The sequence below is a fragment of the Accipiter gentilis genome, chromosome 34, assembly GCF_929443795.1.
Source record: "Accipiter gentilis chromosome 34, bAccGen1.1, whole genome shotgun sequence".
Classification (NCBI taxonomy): Eukaryota; Metazoa; Chordata; class Aves; order Accipitriformes; family Accipitridae; genus Astur; species Astur gentilis.
The window spans coordinates 7,126,667-7,148,431 of NC_064913.1; the positions used below are offsets into that span (position 1 = coordinate 7,126,667).

At 38.2% G+C, this 21,765-nt stretch overlaps 1 protein-coding gene across 9 annotated transcripts in view; it reads left to right on the plus strand.

Moving 5' to 3' along the window:
• The window catches only part of OTOGL (otogelin like), a 95,913-nt gene that overhangs the window by 49,281 nt on the left and 24,867 nt on the right, over positions 1–21,765 (plus strand). For 3 of the 9 annotated variants that reach the window (XM_049791962.1, XM_049791966.1, XM_049791963.1), the window contains 11 exons: positions 1,522–1,656; positions 2,126–2,272; positions 3,996–4,115; positions 6,357–6,473; positions 9,267–9,423; positions 9,978–10,004; positions 13,776–13,943; positions 15,534–15,812; positions 16,419–16,536; positions 17,767–17,846; positions 18,767–21,648. In XM_049791962.1, coding sequence (XP_049647919.1) covers positions 1,522–1,656; positions 2,126–2,272; positions 3,996–4,115; positions 6,357–6,473; positions 9,267–9,423; positions 9,978–10,004; positions 13,776–13,943; positions 15,534–15,812; positions 16,419–16,536; positions 17,767–17,846; positions 18,767–21,648 — 4,230 coding nt within the window. The remainder of the gene's footprint in view (positions 1–1,521; positions 1,657–2,125; positions 2,273–3,995; positions 4,116–6,356; positions 6,474–9,266; positions 9,424–9,977; positions 10,005–13,775; positions 13,944–15,533; positions 15,813–16,418; positions 16,537–17,766; positions 17,847–18,766; positions 21,649–21,765) is intronic. The other 6 variants (XM_049791964.1, XM_049791965.1, XM_049791971.1 and 3 more) reach the window with 4 other exon arrangements.

A 21,765-nucleotide genomic window follows, 5' to 3' on the forward strand; every position in this document is an offset into this window, starting at 1 on the left:
TTCTGATGAGCACAGAACAAATAAGGGTACAAAAGTGAGACAGGCAAGGAGTAGTTAGGAGTACGTACCCAGCACCTTTCAGAGCTACACTGGCCAAGGGATGGAGCAAAGTTCTGGGGAGAGATGCTGTGGGCACAAACCAAGGCAAGGGATTCCTCCTGTTGTGGCCAAGTGGAGCTTTCCAAGAGCATTATTGGGAGACAAGAGGAGTTCCCAGGACCGGGGAACTGCTGGAAGCCACGGTTCCCATCTATTCCCACTGTGCCCATTATCACCTGCAAGTAGTTTCAGCTAGTCATAATCTAGAGAGTGTTTAAAGGAGGGTGGGAGTAAGAAGAGAAGTTTAAACATCTTTTTGTTTCCAGCAGTACCCAAGTGTCTCTCATAAGACTGGATGACTCAGCGGGTAAGATATATAGCTCGCCACCTCCAAGATTTTTATTTCATATCTGTCTCAGGTTTGTAATGACTGTAGGACTGAATTAGGTCAAATATTAAACTGGATTCAGAAGCAATGTTATTGGCTTATATTAATGTTATGAAGTAACACTCTCAAATCTTTTCTATAGTTATGGCTTCTTGTTGACTTTTAAGGGTTCATACAGAAATTAATTGAAAGGTAAATTAAAATAAGAAATAATACGAGTAACTCAACTTTATTTTTGCTTGTGGTAGTGTTATCAACTCTGAAAATACAGCTCACCTCCTTTGTTCCAGTGTAATGGGGAATTACAAGGTGCATGTGTGTTTCCCTCAGGGTACAGAAGAACCACAGAAGCTGTAGATAAATAAACAGACATGTTGAGCCAAGGTGCAAAAGTGATTTTATGTGCCTAGAATCTATTAATTTACAGGCTGGAGCGCCAACAGATATGGGATTGGGAAGGCAGTGAATTCAAATTTGGGGTGCTAGAACACCAACAAAGCAAAAGACAACAGACTAGACAAATCTTCTAGATGTTAAAGAAAAAAACACAAATATATCAGCAGAAACATTTGTCCCCTCTAATAACATTGATGCTTTGTGAATTTTGATGGGTGGTAGTACAAAAATTGTTCTATCTACTACTGACAGATGGTAGGTTTCTTGGTTCTAAAAATATGAAAACAGCTTGATCTCATGTACCTTGGTTTAAAAATAAAGCTCTTTTTATAACATGTCTCAATTTTGACAACCATACGGTGCAGTAAATATTGAATTCCATGTATGAGGACATTTTAAAAGCCTAAACCAGACTCTTATTTTAGGGGTAGGCTGATCCTCTGACTTTGTGAAGTCCCCAGAAAGAGGACTCACAGCTGAACGTAATAGCTCTTTGTGTTTAACTCCAAAGTTTGAGTTGCTTAGGGGTTCAGCTTTGAATTTAAAAATGCATTTCCTTGTTTGGTAGCTTTCTTTAATTTCAAAGATGTGTAAATACTAAGTTATCCATCCTTTTGTGATGGTAAGCCTGGTATAAGTCTGCAGGAGTGAAATGCAATTGAATCTATAAGTAAAATGATTTCTTCCTCATATTGCAGAGCACAGATAACTCAAATATATCTATAATTGCTCAGAACAAAAAGTGCTTTGACAATGATATTGTTTGCTCGAAGAATGTTTTCATCACTGTTGGAGACACCGAGATTTATTTTAGTGAACCTTCCGAGAAGCAGGTTAGTTATTTTCTTTCCTTTTCGGGTTGCCCTTTAAGATAAGCATTGTAAAGTTACAACTCTAAAGGAGCATGTTTTTGGAAAACATCTCGCAGTCTAACAGTACAAGTGCCTAGGCCTGGATAAAGTAGCAAGTCCCAGGAAAACCCTTATTTTTTCACTGGTGTTTTCAAGTTCTATTTGTCTTACAAAGAAGACTGCTCAAAAGCCTCAAGCAGTCAAAACATATTGGAATTTATTTGTTTCTTTCTGCTTGGTTTTGAAAGGGAAACCAAAGTACAAAACCAAAGCAATCTGGAATGATTGAAAAGACAAAATATCAAAATATTAAACAACATTTCTGGTAATATTATTGATCCAGCTATATCCTAAAGATAAAGTATTCTTCAGTATACACTTTGTTATTAACTGGCGGTATATGTTGGTAGAATTACTTTATTAGATCTTAATAAATATTCATTTCTGTCAGAAGACCTTGAGGGGACAGGAAAACAAATCTAACTATCAACTTTGGAAGGCTGGATATTATACTGTGATACACTTTCCAGAACAGGACATCACAATTCTGTGGGATAAGAAGACAATGATTCATGTTAAAGTTGGACCTCGATGGAAGGTGAGCCAAAATAAAAGCCTGAGATTTTGTGTAGCTCTCTGTGTTGCTAATGTGATCTCTTATTGAATAACTGTGATTGTCTTTTCTTCATGACTAACTTTCCCACTGATATAGCTGTTTAGCATGGTGTTCAGCTGCTAGCATTTCCCAGGTTAAGAAGAGATGGAGAATGTGATTTAATGGCTGGACTCCTGAAGAGAAGGGATAGTTCCTACATGCACGTTTACTCTGCTGCTCCACACATTGCAACCTTGCAGATATGCAGTGATTCAGCCCTGACTCAAAGTTACTTCAGGGGCGGGAAGAGAGGGTTAGTTTTGAGTTACCCAGTTTACTGCGTGTTTTCATAATTGCTGAAGCCAATGGAAAAGAAGCTTCCATACCTAGCGACATGGAAGATGGCAGGTTTGTAGCACCGATTGGATTAGGCTGAGGATGGAACTGCACCCTGAGATGTAGTAGAGGCTGCTGAGATGAACAGATGGAGTCATATCTTGGGTTTAAATTGAGAAGACAAGATACAGGAAAGGATCTAGACAAAACCTGACATTTAAACCTAATAAGTATACTGTGACAGGGTTCAGCCATGATGCAGGGAAGAGTATGAGGCTCCTTCTCTTGCCAGTTGCTCTTCTCTGTTACATTGCTACATCATCATCTGCCTTGGTGTCTCCGCAACTCAGTCTTTGGGTCTTGGCAGAGTAACTGTATCTGCACATTCAATAATTACATTCCTGCTTCATCTCAACCATGAACACACATATTGATAGGGCTCTTTCCAGTAAAAGAAAAGAAAGCACTCCATGGTAGAATACAGTATCAGATTTTTTGAAGCGTTAAAGTTACAATGACCATCTAATCTTCTTTTAAAACAACATTACTATAGGCTTTTGTTCCAGTAGCCATAAAATGCTTACTTCACATACAAGCTGATTTATCAGCCATCAATACACATAGTGAAAAAAAAATTCTTCTGCTTTTGAGTAAGCTAGCAGGCAGCTGAGTTCTAGTTCTGCAAGTTACATGCAGGGACACAAATACTTCAAGCTCCTTCTGTTTCCAATGACTGTTTCTTCCAGAGGCTCCAGTTCAGTAAGATAATGTCTACAGCAGACCTTAAGGAAAAAGAATTAATTGAAGTGAGCCACAGCACCCTAGAAATCCAACTTTACATTCTACTGCTGTGCAGAAATATCTTTTGTCTATGTATGTACACATGTATGCACATATATATACTTTTTCCATCAGCAGCACATGGCCCAACACAAGAAAGTTGCAGCTGTCTCTTTTGTAACTGTTATTACAAATGTTCTTGCTATTGTGAGCTAAAATTAGAGGCAGCAAGTTTTAATGACAACAACTAGTCGGGCTTCAAAATCATGAGGTAATTCACCTGAACTTTTGACTTTTGGACTAGATGCACTCTTAAGCTTTCAGAAAAAAATATGACTAGATTCCAGTCCTTTTTCACAGGCAGACGGTAAAAACAGGTTCTGTAAAACAGGAAGAAGAAATGAAAACATAAATTTCTATTAAAAGTTATTTGCAATATGGACCTGTAAGCATAGCAGAGTGTCAGATATTTTCAAAGTATAAATCAGAGTTGCATTCACCTTTTTCCATTTAAGAATGCTTTATTCCACATATATCATTAGTACTGATTATTGACTGTCAGTATATGTAAAAAAAAAAAAAAAATAAAAAAATTCTTTTTCTCTTTTAGGGTAAACTGGCAGGTTTGTGTGGAAATTTTGACAAATATACTTCAAATGATCTGACCACATCAAACAACATGGAGGTGAGAAATGCACAGGTGTTTGGAGACAGCTGGGTATTAGGACAGGTAAGTCCCATGTCCGGTAAAAATTTGGAAAAAAAGGATCATAATTTATAAATGAACACATTATAAGCACATGATGTACAGTGATTTTCTAAAATCATGGTGGGTGTATAAGAGGACATTTTAACTTTTATGTCTGTAGATGTGAAATGTATTAATAATGTCTCATGTCATAGGAAACATACTGAATTTAAATGAAACCAAACAATCTCTTTAGAGAAGAATATATTTTCCCCTATATAAGATAATTATCATAGCTGTCTGGATTTCAGTTTCCTACAAAGTTAGATACATTGCTTCTGATATTTTGGATTCAGCTGAATTTTAAAAACAATTCTAATTTCGTTGGTGTTGGAGGCATCAGGATATGAAAGTAAATAGAATCTGAGAGTTGGAAAAAAAGGTCTGGAAAAAAGACTCTTTCTGAACACCAAAAAAAAAAGTTGGTGATTCTTTTAAGTTGCATTTTATAAACAGAGAACAAACTGATGAAGCAGCAGTGGTAAAGGGGTGAGACAGAAAAGGCTCAGAACAGCAACAGGCAAAATTGAGTATGGAAACTTGGTTTCTGAGGAGAAGGAAAGAGGCTGTAGAGAGTGGATGACTGCAACTGTGTTTTATAACACAGGAGAATAGGTATTTTATTAATTTGTGCTGAGAAGTTGTAAGGTTTTATAGCCTTGTGAACCTTCTGAAAAATCAGTATTTATAAAGCACTCCCTTAAGATGTCTGTGAGAACCAGTTTTTAATCTGTTCTCTCCTTGACTCACAGCAGGAAATTGAACCAAAATCTCTTACCTCATGAAAGAATATGATGCCTACTCTGCTTTGGAGTAAAGATTTTGAGGCTTCTCTCCCTCAATATCTCCCTTTGTATCTATTCTACTCTACAAAAAATGTTAAAATTTTGTGAGCAAGCAAGGCAAATGTGTAGTGCTGGTGGTTATACTGCTCATCTAGAAGGTGGTACGTAAAGGAATGTGTAAATGTTTTGTATGGAGTGTATGAATTTTTCTTTTCCAATTTAGCAGTTCAGTGGCTGCTTTAATAAAGTGTATAATGTTTGCATAGCACATTAACTTCCAGGATGCTACAACCTTTGCTTATGCAGCACAAACTTGCACTTGCATTTTTGTGGCCATATATATATTTATTTTTTTTATTTTATTTTTTTAAATCTCATGTAATCTTCCAATCTCTGTGGCTGCCAGAGCACTCAGGATCTGAGTTCAATAATGGCCTTGCAGGCAGCCTGCGCTCAGCCAGACTTGACACTTCATCTGCTCTGCAGTAGGCGTTAGGGTTTTTTTCAGAAAGGACCTTTGGCCTTCGTAGACATGTATCCTGGCCATGTCTTCGGCAAAATCTAAATACTATAAAGAAGTATTTGATAGCTGGAGGCCTAGAACCCAACTCTGCTACTGGCAAACATGCTTGCATTGGCACCAGGAAGCGTGGGATGCTTCCAGGGTTTCTCCCTTCTGGGAATGGCAGCATGTCCCCCCACAGTGGCATCTGAGCATCCACACAGGAGGGCAGCATAGGTGGACAATGCCTTGCAGCAGAGGCTGCATCGGGACACACCAATACTGCCTACGGATCCATCATTACCCCCTCCTGAGCTTCCCTGCTGCACCAAGAGAGTATGGGTTTGGATGAACTCATGTTTTCTGAGCTGAGTGTCGTTTTGTTACATTTTTCTGTTCATTTGTTTTTCTTCTTGAAGAGAGACTTTAAGAGAGGGAGTTGTATCTCAGCCATTTTTGAGTTATCATGATGATCTTTGACTCTATTTTTTTTTTTTTATGGGTTGCTCTCTTCCTACCGCTCCTTCTTTATTTGAACTTACAGGGCTAAAGCCATCTGTAGTGTGACTCCATTTAAAGTCAGTGCAAAACCACCAGGGATGGATTTGGACCATGTATTTGTTTGTGATGTTACAGTTGGTTGCTCTGGTAATGATTATAATGTGTCACAAAGAAAACATCTTGTCTTTATGCGCTGAGCAGACAGCAGGAACATTTTAGTACTTCAGAACAAAACACAAAGATTCTTTTTTGTGCAAATGTTTTCAATTATAACAACAAATCAGGGAAAGGAGAAGATGAAGAAGATGGCATTTAAACTTTATTTTTGTTTTCTGAGTATGCAGGTATTGAATTACATGATACTATAGTGTACCTGAGTCCATGGTAAACACACCTTTATATACAATGTTTGTGGTGTTTTTGCTTGTTTTTAAGTGCAAGAGCCCAAATGAAACACTAAGACCATGTGAGGTACATCAGAGCAAGTTCCCTTATGCCAAAAAGGAATGCTCAATTTTATACAGTGATGTTTTTGCACCTTGTCGCAATGTGGTAAGTTTATTAAATATCCAAGATGTGCTCTCATGTAGGAAAATATTGAAATTCCAGTAATTAATTTCTTCTTGCCATTCCTCTCAGTCTGAGTGCCGTGGAGGATGCAAAGTAGAGCCCTGCAAGTATCTCTGTGTGGGTGGGCTATGTTTGTGCAGAGCTCTTTGTTCCTGTCAAGGCTGGAGCCTAAACATAATAGCGATAACTGGGAGCCATGAGTTAATAAACTGGATAATCGAAGTTCTGTTCTCTTTAGGTTTTATTATAGCTTTTATTTATATAGGTAACAAAATTTTTAAGGCTTTTGTATATATTGCAGGATTCTAAAATAAGCATTTGTGTAATTTGTAAGCATATGTGCCTACAGCTTATCTCAAATGGTTTTATTTTGTTAACTGTCCTGCTCAATATAGAAAGGAATACGAGAGAATGAGATTTCAGCTTCAGAGCTATCAGTGCTTTTAAATGGCTGACAGCTTATCATCTGCTTTTTATCAAAACTGTGAGGTTTGGTGTCCTTGTTTTCCCAATACCTTGCTGAGCCTGGGACTTGAGTTACAAGAATGTCCTTAAGTTCAGTCTAGACAAGACGGGGACAACAATAACTTGTGTGGGAATCTTTTATTCTATTTTGGTCCACACTTTATCAACGCAAGGCATGCTTTATACATTTTTCCCTAATTCTGATTTTAGCCCCCCAAAGGTATTTAATTATAGAAAGTGCTTCTTTACACCTGGGCAAGCAAGAGCCACTACAACATTTCGTCTCAGTCTCTTATTTTCTTTATGACTATTAATACTAAATGAGATCATTAGATGTCCCAGATGAACCTCCTGACTTTCAGGACTGAAGTTTGATATCAACATGGTTAGGAATTTGCCTGAGGAGGAGGTTGCAGTAGCTTAACCCGAGAGATTTATTAATGTTGACTTTAGTTACTATGTAAAGAATTTTTTGAGCTTGTGCCTGAGAACATAGTGATGAGTGTGTTTTCAAAGTGGAAAGTAATAAATAAAAATGGAACTTTTGGGAGTTTTCAAGGACCTGTATTATTGTAACTCACAAAGAAAGATGTTTTCTCTTGAACATTAATTTTCTATATCTAATCCCTGCTGTGACTAAAATTTGCAAACATTATGCCAAAATTTAGCATACTTATGTTAAAAAATGCGTGTCAGGTGCAAAACATGTTATTTAATTAGTAGTCAAGTATTTTCACATGCACGTGTCCATCTTGTATGGGACAGCTTGTATAGCAAACATCTTTCAGGTGGTTTTGCAACCTATTCATCAGCGTGTGAAAATACAGCTCTTACAAATGTAACGTAAAGTGAGCTCCTATCAAGGATATCTGCAGCTGACTGCAGGCTGCATGGCTGGGGAACTGGGTGCCATGGGAAAAAGCCCAAGCAGAGACTGGCACTGGGGGCACAGAAGGAACAGAAAAGCGTAGGTGGGGGTTTGAGGACGTGCTTGGAGCACAGCGCTGTTACAGTCGCTCCTGCCGTGCAGGTGGTGGAGGATCCTGCTGTGCGCGGAGGCGAGCGCCTGCCCATGGGACAGGCGGACGCAGAGTTCAGCTGAGGCTGGAAAACCCCATTTTCGGGGAGACAAAATCTTGCATCTCTGGCTGTCAGTGACTGATGGATTGCAGTTGCCCAGCTAAGCGCTGAACTCAGCAGGGGCTGAGGAGCCTCAGCACTCACAAAAAAAACGTCTTCCTCATAACTCCTGAACTCAGCACGAGCTTTGACACGAGGCTGTTGTTTGCCACACCAGCAGGATGTTGCTGACCCATGGGGAGATGCTGTCCTGCAGACATGAGACAGGTTGAGCTCTTTGGAGCTAATCTGCTGTCTGGTGGTTCCTGCAAAGATACTTCAGCCATTTTCAAGGTAGCTAATGCTCATGCCCACGCCCCAGTGGTATCCCTGTTTTCAAAATAAGAAAAAGAATGAAAACAAAATGGCATCTCTCTCCACTGAAGACAGAAAAACAGTCTTCATATCCCTGCCAACTTCTAACAACTGCCAGCTGAGAAGCTGTCTTCATGTTAGATAAGTGCTGCTTTATTACCGTGACAGTATTTCTGTAATCTGACATGTGCCATTTGAGTGCTCTACAACTGAGCTAGACCAGAGCCTAAACCAAAGAAAAGCATTGCTTTAAACATTCCGTGTGTTGAGTAAGAACATTGTTTTGGAAACGTTGCTCAACATTACAAAAAACATAATTAAAACTCACACCAAATCAGGTGGGTTTCTGATCTAATAAAGGTTTGAAGGCAAAGTATATTAAAATCTTGATAAGTGCAGAAATATTTTCCTGCAAAATGTCACCAGTATGCTCAAGCTTTCTTTCTCTGACCAGAACCCTCTCTACAAATTATTTCTTTAATTACTTGATAATCAGACCTGCAGCTTTGACTTTGTTCTTGTCCATGCAAAACTGACAGGATGACTATAGATGGCAGTATTTGCCTTATAAAAACAGAACTGCCAGCTTCAATACACTGGCCAAAATCAATGAACAGCAAGTGTGTGGACAGCCATACTTATTAATAGTCACTGACTGAAATTTTCTCTTGGCCTGTGATGTAGGTACAAGCTGTCCATTCGAAGTGTACTTTTTGTATAGGAATGTACCCAAACCTTAGAAAATACCTTATTTTTGTGTTAAATTCTTTCAGTCAATCCAGAGGTAGCACTCCTGCTGAAAATGGTGCAACAGGAATTTGTACAGCTCGTGCAACTAAATCACCAGCCTTCTTTTCTTTTTTTTCCCCCCCTCAGATTGATGTGACTTCTTTTGTCAAAAACTGTCACACAGATACGTGCAACTGCAATCTTGGTGGGGACTGTGAGTGCTTGTGTACCAGTATTGCAGCTTATGCCCACAAGTGCTGCCAGCAAGGAGCAGCAATTCACTGGCGATCTCCTTCACTCTGTGGTATGTACCTGGGCTGGCCTTGCACTGCAGGTCATCTTTGAGGCATCTTTGGCCTTTTGCTGCCTAGTAATACAAATACGACAGAAGCAGGTGGATAATGAATGTACTCCTTCACTTTTTTCATGCTGTCTGTGTGTCAGCTGTTAGTCTTATACACCCAAATTTGCTGTTTTACTGAAGAGGACTGGCTGTGCTTAGGGTGTGCCAGTGTGGAAACTGTTGGAAAGGCACCGGTATACCAGATCTGGGGTACGTCCAGTGTTCTGTGTAGGGCTGCAAAGAGATTCAGTCCATTTTACTTTTCATTGACAGCGAGAAGGGTTCTCGGCTGTAGAATAATTTATGCTTCAGGTCTGCTGCCCTGGCACACCTATTTAAGTACAGCTGTATGTCACTGAGTAAAAGCCTAAGGAAATAAAGTCACTGACTGAAATACATTACGGGAAATGAAACTTCTTCTGATGGAAGTGAATTTTACATTTTTAGGATGCAGATATGCATAGATTCTGTTGTTACTTTGTAGTAATAACGTGCTTGTTTTCTTTTTCTTTTAGCTTATGACTGTGAATATTACAATCAAGGTATGTAGTATTTAATATTACTGTCTTTGATTCAACCTCATATTCATATACCTTGCTGAATACACTTACTCTTCGTGTTTTCTAGCGTACCAGCTAGCTATGTGCTAGAAACAAATCTGTACTCCCTGGTTCCAAAATGGAATCCATTTTTATAAAGCATTTAGTTGCAGATAATTCCCCACATCAACAACTTTACAATACAGAAGGCATCTTCGAGGTACCATTCTATCATCTTTCTTTCTGTATGATGTTATTTTGAGATATTGATCTCTCCCCCACTCAATTATTTTGTTTCTCTTTTAAAAACAAATACCACAGCGACACTTTTCTTCTATCAGTTCACTCAGACTAACCCTGGAAGAAAATATAGTTTGGTAATTTCTCTCTTTCACAGGTTAGAATGATATTCCCCCACCCCCACCCCCCCACCCCGATACGGGTAAGTGAGTTTAATGAGCTCAGCAAGTCAGCAAAGCAAGTCCCCATGGGCCTTTCTGCTCTATGTCCAGGGACAGCGGTGGCATGGAAACAAACATCGTAGTTGTAAGCAAAACAACACATCTGGCATCTCAGATGAAACACGATACAGTGCACACTGCAAATAAACCCCTTTGTAGCTTGTGCTGAGAAGAATCTCTGTCAGCTGCAGCAGTGTTGGAGGTTATCTCTTTTCCGTTCTCCCCGTTCCCTAGGGTAGGATTGCATAGTCACAATCCCTTGAGCTCACTGGACCTTCAAATCCTTTAGAAAGGAGCGGTGACTTGTATGAGCAGCCTGGAGTACTGTATGTCGTTTTGCAACATATTCCTTGTCTATTTAATATCATTATGTCATTATACTGACTTTTTCTTCCCTCCTGTTCTGCTATGGATATCTAAAATACTGTTTTGCTGTGCAATATCACTGAATTAATTGGCTTTGGCACATGGAAATTCAAATCCTTTTCTCCAAAAATGAATGGCGTAGATATAATACATCTCTGATGATACTAAGTTCAGATTAATCAGAATAATAATTAATTTGGTATGACTTTCGGAAATAAAAAAAGCCTCATAAATTTTATGAACATTTGTCACACTATGCAATTATCTTCTAGGTTTTCATTCTGAAGTGGCTTGCTTTGTTTTATTTTTCCTTCTTTCATTGACATATAAAAGATTGCTCTGGTTCAATTAAAAACTCAATTGAATTAATTGATAGGCTTTTTCTTGACTTGGTGCATGTAGTTTTAACATTGCTTCTATTTTTAATGGGTGAAGGTCAGTGGCCCAGCTGTGTTGAATGATCTTGGTAATCCCTAATGTCTCAATTAATAACCTCATCATATTCAATGTGGGGGTGGCTTAATGCACCATGCAGCATATCTTGGCAGTCAGGGAGAAGCTCTAGAAGGATGTTAGTTTGTGCTTGTGCTGTAAATCTCAGAACTGGGACCTATTATATTTTGAAATTGATAGGTTACAGGATTTTATGCACAAGTCTCGCAAGTAATGCACTGTAAAGAACAGTTCCTTAGAACCAGAGTGGTATTCATTTAACAAATTTAATTCTTGTGGCATCCTTTCTTATATTTGGATCCTGTGCATGTACTTTGTCGGGAGCAAGATACTGAAAAGGAAGAGAAACTTGACTAAAAGCAATGATATAAATGTGACTTTTGATACATCTTTTTTACCAGCTTGCATCCTTTAATGAACATCATATAGTAGATTATTTTTTTTCTCCTCCAAAGAGTCTGGCCCAGTACAGTAGCAGCATGTAGATCTTGTTTGGTATAGCTGACTTTCCATAATTTCTTTGCAATAGGGAATTTTGTCTTATTTAAAAAGTAGTAAGGTGTCCAGGTTTTGGCTTGGGTAGAGTTAATTTTCTTCATATAGTTAGTACGGTGATATATTTTGGTTTTGTGATAAAGACAGTGTTGATAACACACCTGTGTTTTAGCTACTGCTTATACAGCATCAAGACTGTTCCTGGTTCTCACGCTGTCCCACCAGCGAGCAGGCTGGGGGGGCACAAGGAGTCAGGAGGGGACACAGCCGGGACAGCTGACCCCAGCTGACCCAAGGGATATTCCAGCCCATAGGATGTCATGCTCAGCAATAAAAGCCAGGGGGGGAGTTTGCTGGGGCTGCCATTGCTCAGGGTCCAGCTGGGCATCGGTCTGCTGGTGGTGAGCAATTGGGGTTTTTTGCATCACTTTTCTTGGTTTTGTTTTCCTTTGTTTCTTTTTTTTCCCCTTTCCCCCCCTTTTTTTTCTTCTCTCTCTCTCTCTCTCTCTTTTAAAACTTATTAAACTGTCTTTATCTCAACCCATGAGTTTTTTCAGTTCTTCCCCTCCACTTCTTTTCAGGGGAGAGTGAGAGAGTAGCTGTGTGGTGTTTAGCTGCCTACCAGGATTAAATCAAGGATGGCGTTATGCACGTTTCCACCACCAAGTGCCAGCAAAACAGCTTTTGGGACTAGGATGGCTCCTCCTCTCATTCTTTTTTGTTCTACATGATGTCAGACTGCTGAATCTTTATGGAAATAGTTACAGCTCACTCCTGCTTTTGCTCAAGTCATAGGCAAAATGTCTGTTATAACGTAGGGATAAACATTCAGTCATTTAGAGCAAAGAGTCTTTTTAAGATAAATTGTCTCACCACTTCTTTAAAAGCAGCCATTTTGTAGCAAGCTTGTGGGCTTCATGTGCATATGAGCTACAATATTGTTTCCATATAAAACCAGTAGTTATTTTCATGCATTTTTCTTCAGAAAATGGTGTTTAACTTCTAGCTGAGATAAATCTCATTATTATGAGAATTCCTTCCCTCTTGAAAAAGTCATATCTGAAAGGAGCATTCTTAGGCTAGGAAGGGGTTCAGTCTTTTCACTGAAAGGATTAAAAGCTTTCACAAAACTTACATGTTTTGTTTAATACTCCTAAGGTGGGGTTTTAGAAGTATGCTGCTCTTGGTTCTTTCAGTGGGATACAGTGACAAGGACGGATGCTGTTGTATCTGGATGTATCCCCGTGAGCCTTTCTAGTCCAGCAGAAATAGCTCCAGGGGTTTACTGTGGGGCATGGTTAGACCAGCACCATTTTGGCAGTGGTACCAGCTGAAGCTGTTGTCACTGTTATATTGGCATGAGCTTTTGAATGACGATGTGGTGAACAAGACTGGAAAAATTGGTTGGTTGTTTTTCAGCTGGACCACTTCACTGCTGAAGCATTTAGGATGGCATGATAAATGGGGCAGTAGGGAGGAAGAAGCAAGTGGTTTGTGGGCGAGGATGAACTAGACAACTGCTTAAGCAATACTGCTGCCAAAAGTTGAATTACAGCCTTATAATTTGGAATCTGGGGGTTTGGGGGAGAATTGCATTGTAGATCTTAGAGTAGTTTCAGTGTCTGTTTGGGGAATAATATTAAAGTTGCTCTGCTGCTCTTTCAAAGTATAGAAAGAAGGACATTTAAAAGGCTAAAAAGCAGCCCAGATTGCTTTCTTGTACAGGTCATTTTGTAAGGATAAGTACCCACACTTTTTTGTGCTCACTTTGTATCTGTTCTATCGTGAGCAGAAAGCAAAGAATAAGAGAGTACATTGAACCGATAGATATAGACTTATACCAGCATAATACCTTGAGGCATTAAGCTGTAGTTCCAAACTTATTTGATTCCAGGTATGGTGAAATATTTAAGGTAATATATTATGTCAGCTAAGATTTAAGTTTTGTATGTTATGCAAGGAAGATTTTTCTTTTTCTATTTGATTTTTCTTCCCTTAGGTCTTGGTGAAGGACCCTATATTTTGGCAAGCTATGGAGAGAATGACACAATTATAGGAGCTAATGTATCCAGTAGAAGAATATTTCCTCTGCCTAGAACCGGAGCACATGGAAATGTATTTTTCAGTTTCATGATAACTCCAGGTCTTTTCAAAGATAAAGATTTATGTAAGTTTTCTCAACGGTTTTGCTAAAGGCAATACATATTTTTCAAATTGCACAAATGATTTTTGCTACATCTTCTACATCTCCTAAAATAGTCTAGATATTTTTAGTTATTGGAATAAGTGAGGATGAAGCAGCCAATTTCAAAACTGAGGTGGAATACTGATTTTTTAAAATATATTTTTTTTAAATATTGGAAAACCTTGCTGCCAGCTTTAAAGCTGACTTTTCAAAGATTGTTTTAGAAATATTGCAAAATACAAGTGAATAGAATTCCTCTGTGAAAAAAAAAATAGTTTGTATAACTGGAAACTGGAAAATTTTGCACATGTATCTAGCAAGTGTCAACACTGAAGGTGATTGCAGGTTATTTTTGTCTCTAGTCATATCACTTCTACTTTATCTTTTCTTCTTTTTTTATGACTTTCAGTGGATTATAAAATGTGCAATTTAGAAAAACCAGTCCTGCATTGTTAGTGAGCAGCAACTGCACACAAAGTAGAAGGAAGTTTTTTAGGTGATCAGCTATTCCTAAGCTCTATTTTTCACTTATGAGACTAATCCAAACTACACAATCAAAAATAAGTATGTTTAAATATTTTTCCTTCTGCATATATTTTCCTTTCTTCACACGTATTGGGTTTGTGTCAATTAAGTCAATACAGATTTTGTCATTGTTTTCTCACAGAATTTAATTGAAAAAAAATCCCAAACCCTCAAAATTCAACATAGAGAAGGACTGTTGTCACAATAAAATTTGAAACTATACCCACAAACAGTTGACAGTTTTGCAGTGGAGAAATTAGGTTTTTAGATATGATTTTGAAATGAGAAAGTACATGAAACAGAAGCATTAATTCAGCCTTGTCAATGCTCCAACCAATGTAAAGTGGAAGTAAAACATTCATTATAGCTGTGCAGTACACAGGTAGTCTTTGTATCTATGAGGAATGAGATAGTATTCATCTAGATTAAAGACAGTTCAAGACTTTATTCAAGTTGAAAACCAAATATGAAGTTAGTCTTCTTCTAAGTTCTTAAATTTTTGAGAATTTTCTTCACTTTTCATTTCTGGCATGGGTAGAGCAAATAGAGGGTCGAGTGTTTTATTTGGCCACAGGTTTTCTGACTGTACTGCTGGATATGACTGTGTGTAAAGAAAGCCTGACCTCAAGGTGAAGTCAAGCATGTTCTTACAATATTTGCGTAATGTTATTTAGTAATAAAATTTTGGTACAGATGAACTGTCGGGCATTTGTCTGATTTTGAGAAAAACTCCCAGTGTGAGCAATTCCCAATTTGAGACTGCTTATGAATCATTTCAAAGGTTGGCAGCAGTAGGCCAAATGTAGTTTTGATCTAACTGATTAGCTCTCTGGTGGCTCTGGATTATTTGATCAATTGAAATCTGCTTTAGACCCTGCATTTCTAACCTTATTTTTGTGTTACATGAAACCAAAATATTTTTTTATGAGAAGTAGTTGTTTAAAAGGAGCCACTGAACAGCCAATATATACATTTTAATCTCACTTTTAAGCTGTTTTCTGTGAAAATCTTGCTATTGTTATTTATTTTTTTTTTCTTCTGTGGCAGCGCTCTCTCTCGTTTCCCTTGAATCTGCTGAAAGACCAAACTACTTTCTGTATGTACACGACAATGAAACTGTTGGGTTGGAACAGTGGCAGGCAAGTGCCTCCTTTCGGAGACGAGCCACCTTCTTCCATCACCAGGGCCTCTGGACTCCAGGGCTCAGCGCCTTTGAACTGCACAGTAAAAAGGGCTTTTTCATCATTCTCACCTCATCCGGTGTTAAAGTGGCAAAGTACGATGATTCAGAAGAATTCAAACGTTTGAGTACCTTTAATATTGAAGGTAAATTTTGCATAATGCCCAGTGAAAAGTATGGTTTCTTCTCCTTGCCTTTAGAGCACTTTCATCAGCAATAGTAACAAATATTTTTTATCCTATTTTTTAATTACTATTATTTTCTTCCACCCCACCTCTAAATGTTACTATTTTCTAATTTTTGGAGAGGTGATGATCACTTTATCTTTGGACTACATTTTCATTGTTTTACTCTTTCAAAGTGGACGTGGCATGTCACAAAAAGATGTGTGTTAATGTCTTGCTAGTGAGCTATAGATACCTATTCTTTTAAATGAATGGGTAACTGTATTGCTTCTGCAACCAACAGTACTTTCACAATGGTTAATTGATTTTTAAGGTTTTTAAACGGGATATGTTGTGAAAGCAAGTGCCTGTTTGTATCTTTGAAGCTTCAGTGTCTTTTGGCTTGATTGAATTTAAAATACTTGAAATTGAAAATGAAATAAATCTCACCTATTGAAAGTTCCCAAGAATTTCTTTACTTGATTTTCAGTTTTTCTGAAAATCCCGATGTACATTATAGAAAAGACTATAAATTTATAGTTTATTGATTACACAATCAATAAATAAAACCTTTTCCTTCTTTCTCAGAACTTGGTGCGTCAGTGCCTTATAGACGGCTATGTGAATGGCGATATGAATCTTGTGCTAATCCTTGTGTTAAAACATGTAGTGATCCTGAAGGAATAGCATGTAAATTTCTTCCTCCGTAAGTCAAATTAAGCTCAGTATTGCTACTGTATTGTGGTTTTTGTACCATAGGCTTTCTGAAAATTACTGGAGCTGCAATATCCATTCATTTTTACTTATCTAGATTTCAGCATCACTCTTGTGAACAGCTCTCACAAGTCGTGTGAAAACGTTTGTTACAAGCCTCTCATTTCCCACATATTCCTGTTTACATGGGATCTTTCAACACAAGAATGAGAGGGTTTTTATTTAGCTCAGGGGATTAGCTTCTGGTAGTGATTAGGGAGAAACCTATTAAATTTAATGAAGGTTGTTCCCTTCTATGGTTTTATATTCACATCCTAAACTAGCATCCCATGATGCTGTAAATGACTACTTCTTTATGGTGTTTATGTGACAGGGACCAAAAACTGGAGGAATTTAAGGGTGGACTACGCCCTCTCCTGTAAGAGGAAGGAACTTTATAGTAAGAGATGCTCACGGGCTTGACGCAAGGGATTTCACACTGCTGGTGTTATATTGTTCCTTAGTAAAAAGATTTCCTGTCTCCATGGATCTTCCCTGGCACCTATGGAACCACAGTGTTTTAAGCAAACTAAAAAGAAAGATTTCTAAAACCTCAAGGCATAAATTCTGGTGGGAAAGAAATTATATTTCGAATTGCAGACTATCTCCCTAGGCATGTGCAGTTTATGATTAGGAATATTGCTAATATTGCTGATTTTCTCTGTTGGTATTCTTATCTTTTTTTCACATGGGCACACTGGTTGTTAATTTAATAATCAAAATTAAAAGGTAAGGGGATATATGGACTTGTCTGCACTTTCCTACTCTGAAAGTGCACAAGAATGAGACTTTCTATAGAATCCATTTAAATATTTTAATGTCTCAAATGAACATATCTGGGTAAAACAGTGGTCTTGTAATGAAGTTCTTTGTCCTGTGGGAAACCTTTCTGCTTAGGGATCTGAACTTCCATCTGGTTGTGGAAGCAGAATGGTCCAAAGCCATCATGTTCATCAGCCCATGCAAAGAATGGATTATTAACAATTTAGAAACAGTACTGTGCTGTTCAATGTCTTATTGACCTTAAAATGCCTCAAAATGCTGTGTTCACCATTACACTGGAAAGTTCTCAGAATGCTGATGAGGAATACATTCAAATGTTTCATGTTGCCAAAGTGAAATAATTTAAAGTTAATTTATATTTCTACTGTGGCTTTAGAATTAACTATACAATATTTTAAAGGGTTGAAGGATGCTTGCCATACTGTCCCAAAAACATGATCCTTGATGAGGTCACCCTTAAATGTGTTTATCCGGAAGACTGTAAGTATATTTTATTATATTTTAATCTTATAAATCACTCTAGAGATCCCAGGAAAGGTTTTAATCAAATGTACATTGTTGTTTTTTATTAAATGCTTTACCAGAAGAAGAATGTCTCTCTGGGACATAGACTCCATTCCCAGTCATCCAAAATACATCTCCTACATCCAAACAAGTCATAGCTAAAGTTGAATTCTTTCATTTCTCTAATAGGGTGTTAAATTTAACCTTTTATGATGGCGTTATACTCATCACAACTATATTTGATTATATACTGCTAGTATATCTTATGTATGTAAGCGAAAGATCCCAAAAGGAAGAAATACTGCTGTGGTGAAAAGTTTGGACTTTTCAACTGATGAGCCACCACTAACAAATTCAGTGCATCAATTTCATAACTTCTGCTGTGTGAAGTTACCACATTATTTGCGGGATACGGTATTCTTTTAACATAAATTATATTTTAATAGTATCTCTTATTTTATTTCACAAGTTTTGACTTAAATACATTATGTTTGATATTTGCTAGTACAAAGATATCTCATGTCACATACTACCTTCCAAAGATATAAAAGAAGGTAACATATTCTATAATATATTTATTCCAAATATTTTACTATTTTGGATTTACTGAATTTTCCATGGAATTCCCTTGTTGCTTCAAAACTGCTCTGCACAATCAAGGTTTTCACTAATTAAAAACCCCTAGCAACTCCATTTGCAAAGAAAATTAGAAAACTTCTTGAGTCAGCTGAGTTCCTCAAAGTCATCAGGCAACCTGGAACCACTGGCAAATCATCTTAGCAAAATGATGCTCCGATTTGCTAATATTTAAATTGAACTTGAGTAGAGATAGATGTTGCTATTTTGCTTTACCAATAATTCCTAAAAGACAGTGAAACATGCATTTTTCCTTTTAGGCATACCTGTGACACCTACGGAATCAGCAATTGGTACAAAACCTTCACTGTTAATCTCTCACACGGGTGCTACCACAGAGAGATTTCCTCAGACACCTTTATTTGTTACTTCAGGGACTGAGTCAACTCACACCAGTGTGACAGCCAAAATAACCATGAAGGCAAACACCACTTTAATGGGAATGAATATGTCGGCACAGTCCCTTACAGACTTTCATTCACTGGAAGCATCTAATGCAGCCACCTATTCAACGTTTTCGTTACCAAGTACAGTGGAGCCTTCTGATGTACTTCACAGCACAGCCAGCCCTACTGTCCTTTCCAAACTCATCTCTTCAACAGATTTTCCAACTGCTCTTCAAGCCTCAGCAGTCACATCACGTACTGTCAGTTCTACTGCATCTATAACTTTACCCATTACAATAGCAACTCCAACAATCCTGCTCAGTCCTGCAAGTCCTATTCCAACACGTTCTGCGTTATTAACACCCACTTCCCTACTGGTAGTTCCCTTTCCACTTGAAACATCAATCACTCAGCTAGGAACCGTTCCCCCTACCTCAGCAGTAAAAGCTTTAACCTTCAAGCCATCTTTTGTCACTTCTGAGCTGCCTGCAGGGATTGGGAAGAGTAGGAGTCCTCCAGTAAGTCATTCTAAGGGAGCAACAGTATCCTCCAAAGTGTCTTTGTCTGCTTTCCTGGCTGGCAGAGCAACTTTCACAAGACCTGTATTTCTTCTAGGTTCACGGTTGACACTAAGCACATCTACTTCTCCTATATCTACTTTGTCTGTTAGAACTAGGTCTGGCAATGGTCAAACTGCAGTTCACCCAGCACCCATTTCTGCACTGACTTTAACTGCTCCTCAAATTCCTATGACCAATAGATTTGCTAGCTTTGAGACAAGTTTTCCTCAATTAAACACAGCTTCATATTTTGAAACAGCAAAACCCTTGTCTAAAACTTCTCTGATATCTTTAAATGCAAGTTCTTTAGCTAGTTTTTCTCCAAAGCCATTTTTATCTTCAGTGGAAATTTCAGTGACTGTTCCCAAGCAGACATCTCCATTAATAAAAGGCAGTATTTCTGCTGCTCTGCCCATAACTGTATCTTCACCTCAAGCTGCTTCTCAAATCCCTATAAACACTTCTTCAAGCCCTTCTGTAACACACACACTATCTGTACCACTGCATTCTCCGATTACCTCCCTGAAGCTCAAAGCTATAGCAGATGTCACTGTTACTTCCAAAAGTCTTTATAAAATTCCTTCCACTGCTTCCGTTCTTCTAGTCAATCCAACAGTCTCTGATATGTCTATAGCAAGTAAAGCCTCAACAGAAAATAAATACATAATGGACACTGATTCCTTTTCAGTGTCATCCATTTCTAAAAAGCCAAGGAAATCCGTTAGTTCTACAGTCTTCCCTCTTAGGACACTGCTATTACCTCCAAATACTACATTAATAACCACTTCAGAAATTACAGAGTACCCAAGCAGTTCATGTACAGAATTGAAAACTGACCCTGTAGCACAAAGTTCAGGCACTTTCATTCCTAAAGATCCTTCTCTTACAAGGTCATCATCTTTATTTGCAATCTTGTTATCAACATCAGTACCATCTTCTGTGACATCTCTTCCTACAAGTTCTTCATTGGTTCCCATAGTCAGTAGGACATCACCTTTAACCCAAAATATAACTGCTACCCAAACACCAGTTTCATCTCTAGATACAGAGGGAACCTCAGAAAGTCCAGCTATAGACTTCGCAAATTCTTCTGTAGATTTTTCTACATTCACTTTAAACATAAGCCCTTCTACCAGTCTTTCAGCGGTGCGAAAAACATCCATTAGAATGCCCTCCTCACTAATGCCTACAATTCCTGAAGCCACTTTAGAAAACCAGCCCAGTAGGGTCCCTATGTCTTCACCTTCTCCTAAGACCACTCGTATCTCTACTGTTTCTTTAGGAAAACAGAGTTCTTCAGTAAGTTCTTCAGAAGAAGATGGAACAATATCAGCCACATCAGCTGGAATCATCACTCAATCCACTACACCAGTGATCACGAACACAACAGTGAATGCTACATCCTTAAAAGCACCTTATATTTTTGCAAAAATACCACCTAGCTCTTCAGCCAGTTTATTAGTTGCTTCTGGCACTACCGTAGCCTCTAGGATTACTACAAAAACCACTGATTCTTTTGTTGCCGATTTGGAGTTTTATATGGCTTCAGCTTCAGTTCCTACCACCACAGAAACACTCATGCATGTGTCACACAAATCTTTATTTACGTCTGCAGCATCTCAAACTTCACAGAGCGCTACAGAAACTCCACAAATGATGATCATGAAAACAACTGGTACTACAAGTCCATTATCACAGATGAAGAGCACCTCATTTACAGCTTCGGAAGTTAAATACGCAACCTCATTTGAAAGAACTGTGGCTATTTTAGAAAGTGGTCAGACTTCACATGAGCAAAGAAATGTTACCAAGATAAAGTCAACCACAACTGAGAAATCTTCCCTGCCTTATTTGACAGTAACTGCAGTTCAGAGTTCACCTTTTTCAAGAAATACAACCTCAGAAAAAAATCTCTTTTTTTCTGGAGTCCCAGACATCATAACATCAGATTGGTCCAAAATCTCAACACAGAAAACCATTAAACCTTATTTCAGTTTAACAGAGCCCACAGAGCTGCAGACCAGAACTATAACAGATTTATCTCATTCTAGTGGTGGAATAGCTCTGCCTTCCTCTTCAGAGCCTGTGGAAACACAGACTTCTCTGGCAAGCACAGGAACAATGACAGCTATAGCTGACAAGGCTTCCTTTGGTACAATGATGCATACGCTGATGTCTACATCTTTCGAATGTGTGGTATGTTCAGTTTTACTTGCCCTTGTGTGTTAAAATATATATTGCTTTTCAGTCCCTTCTGTTATGTTATGGATGCAATACCAGAGATTTTAAATATCTCCTATTTTTGTTTTTATT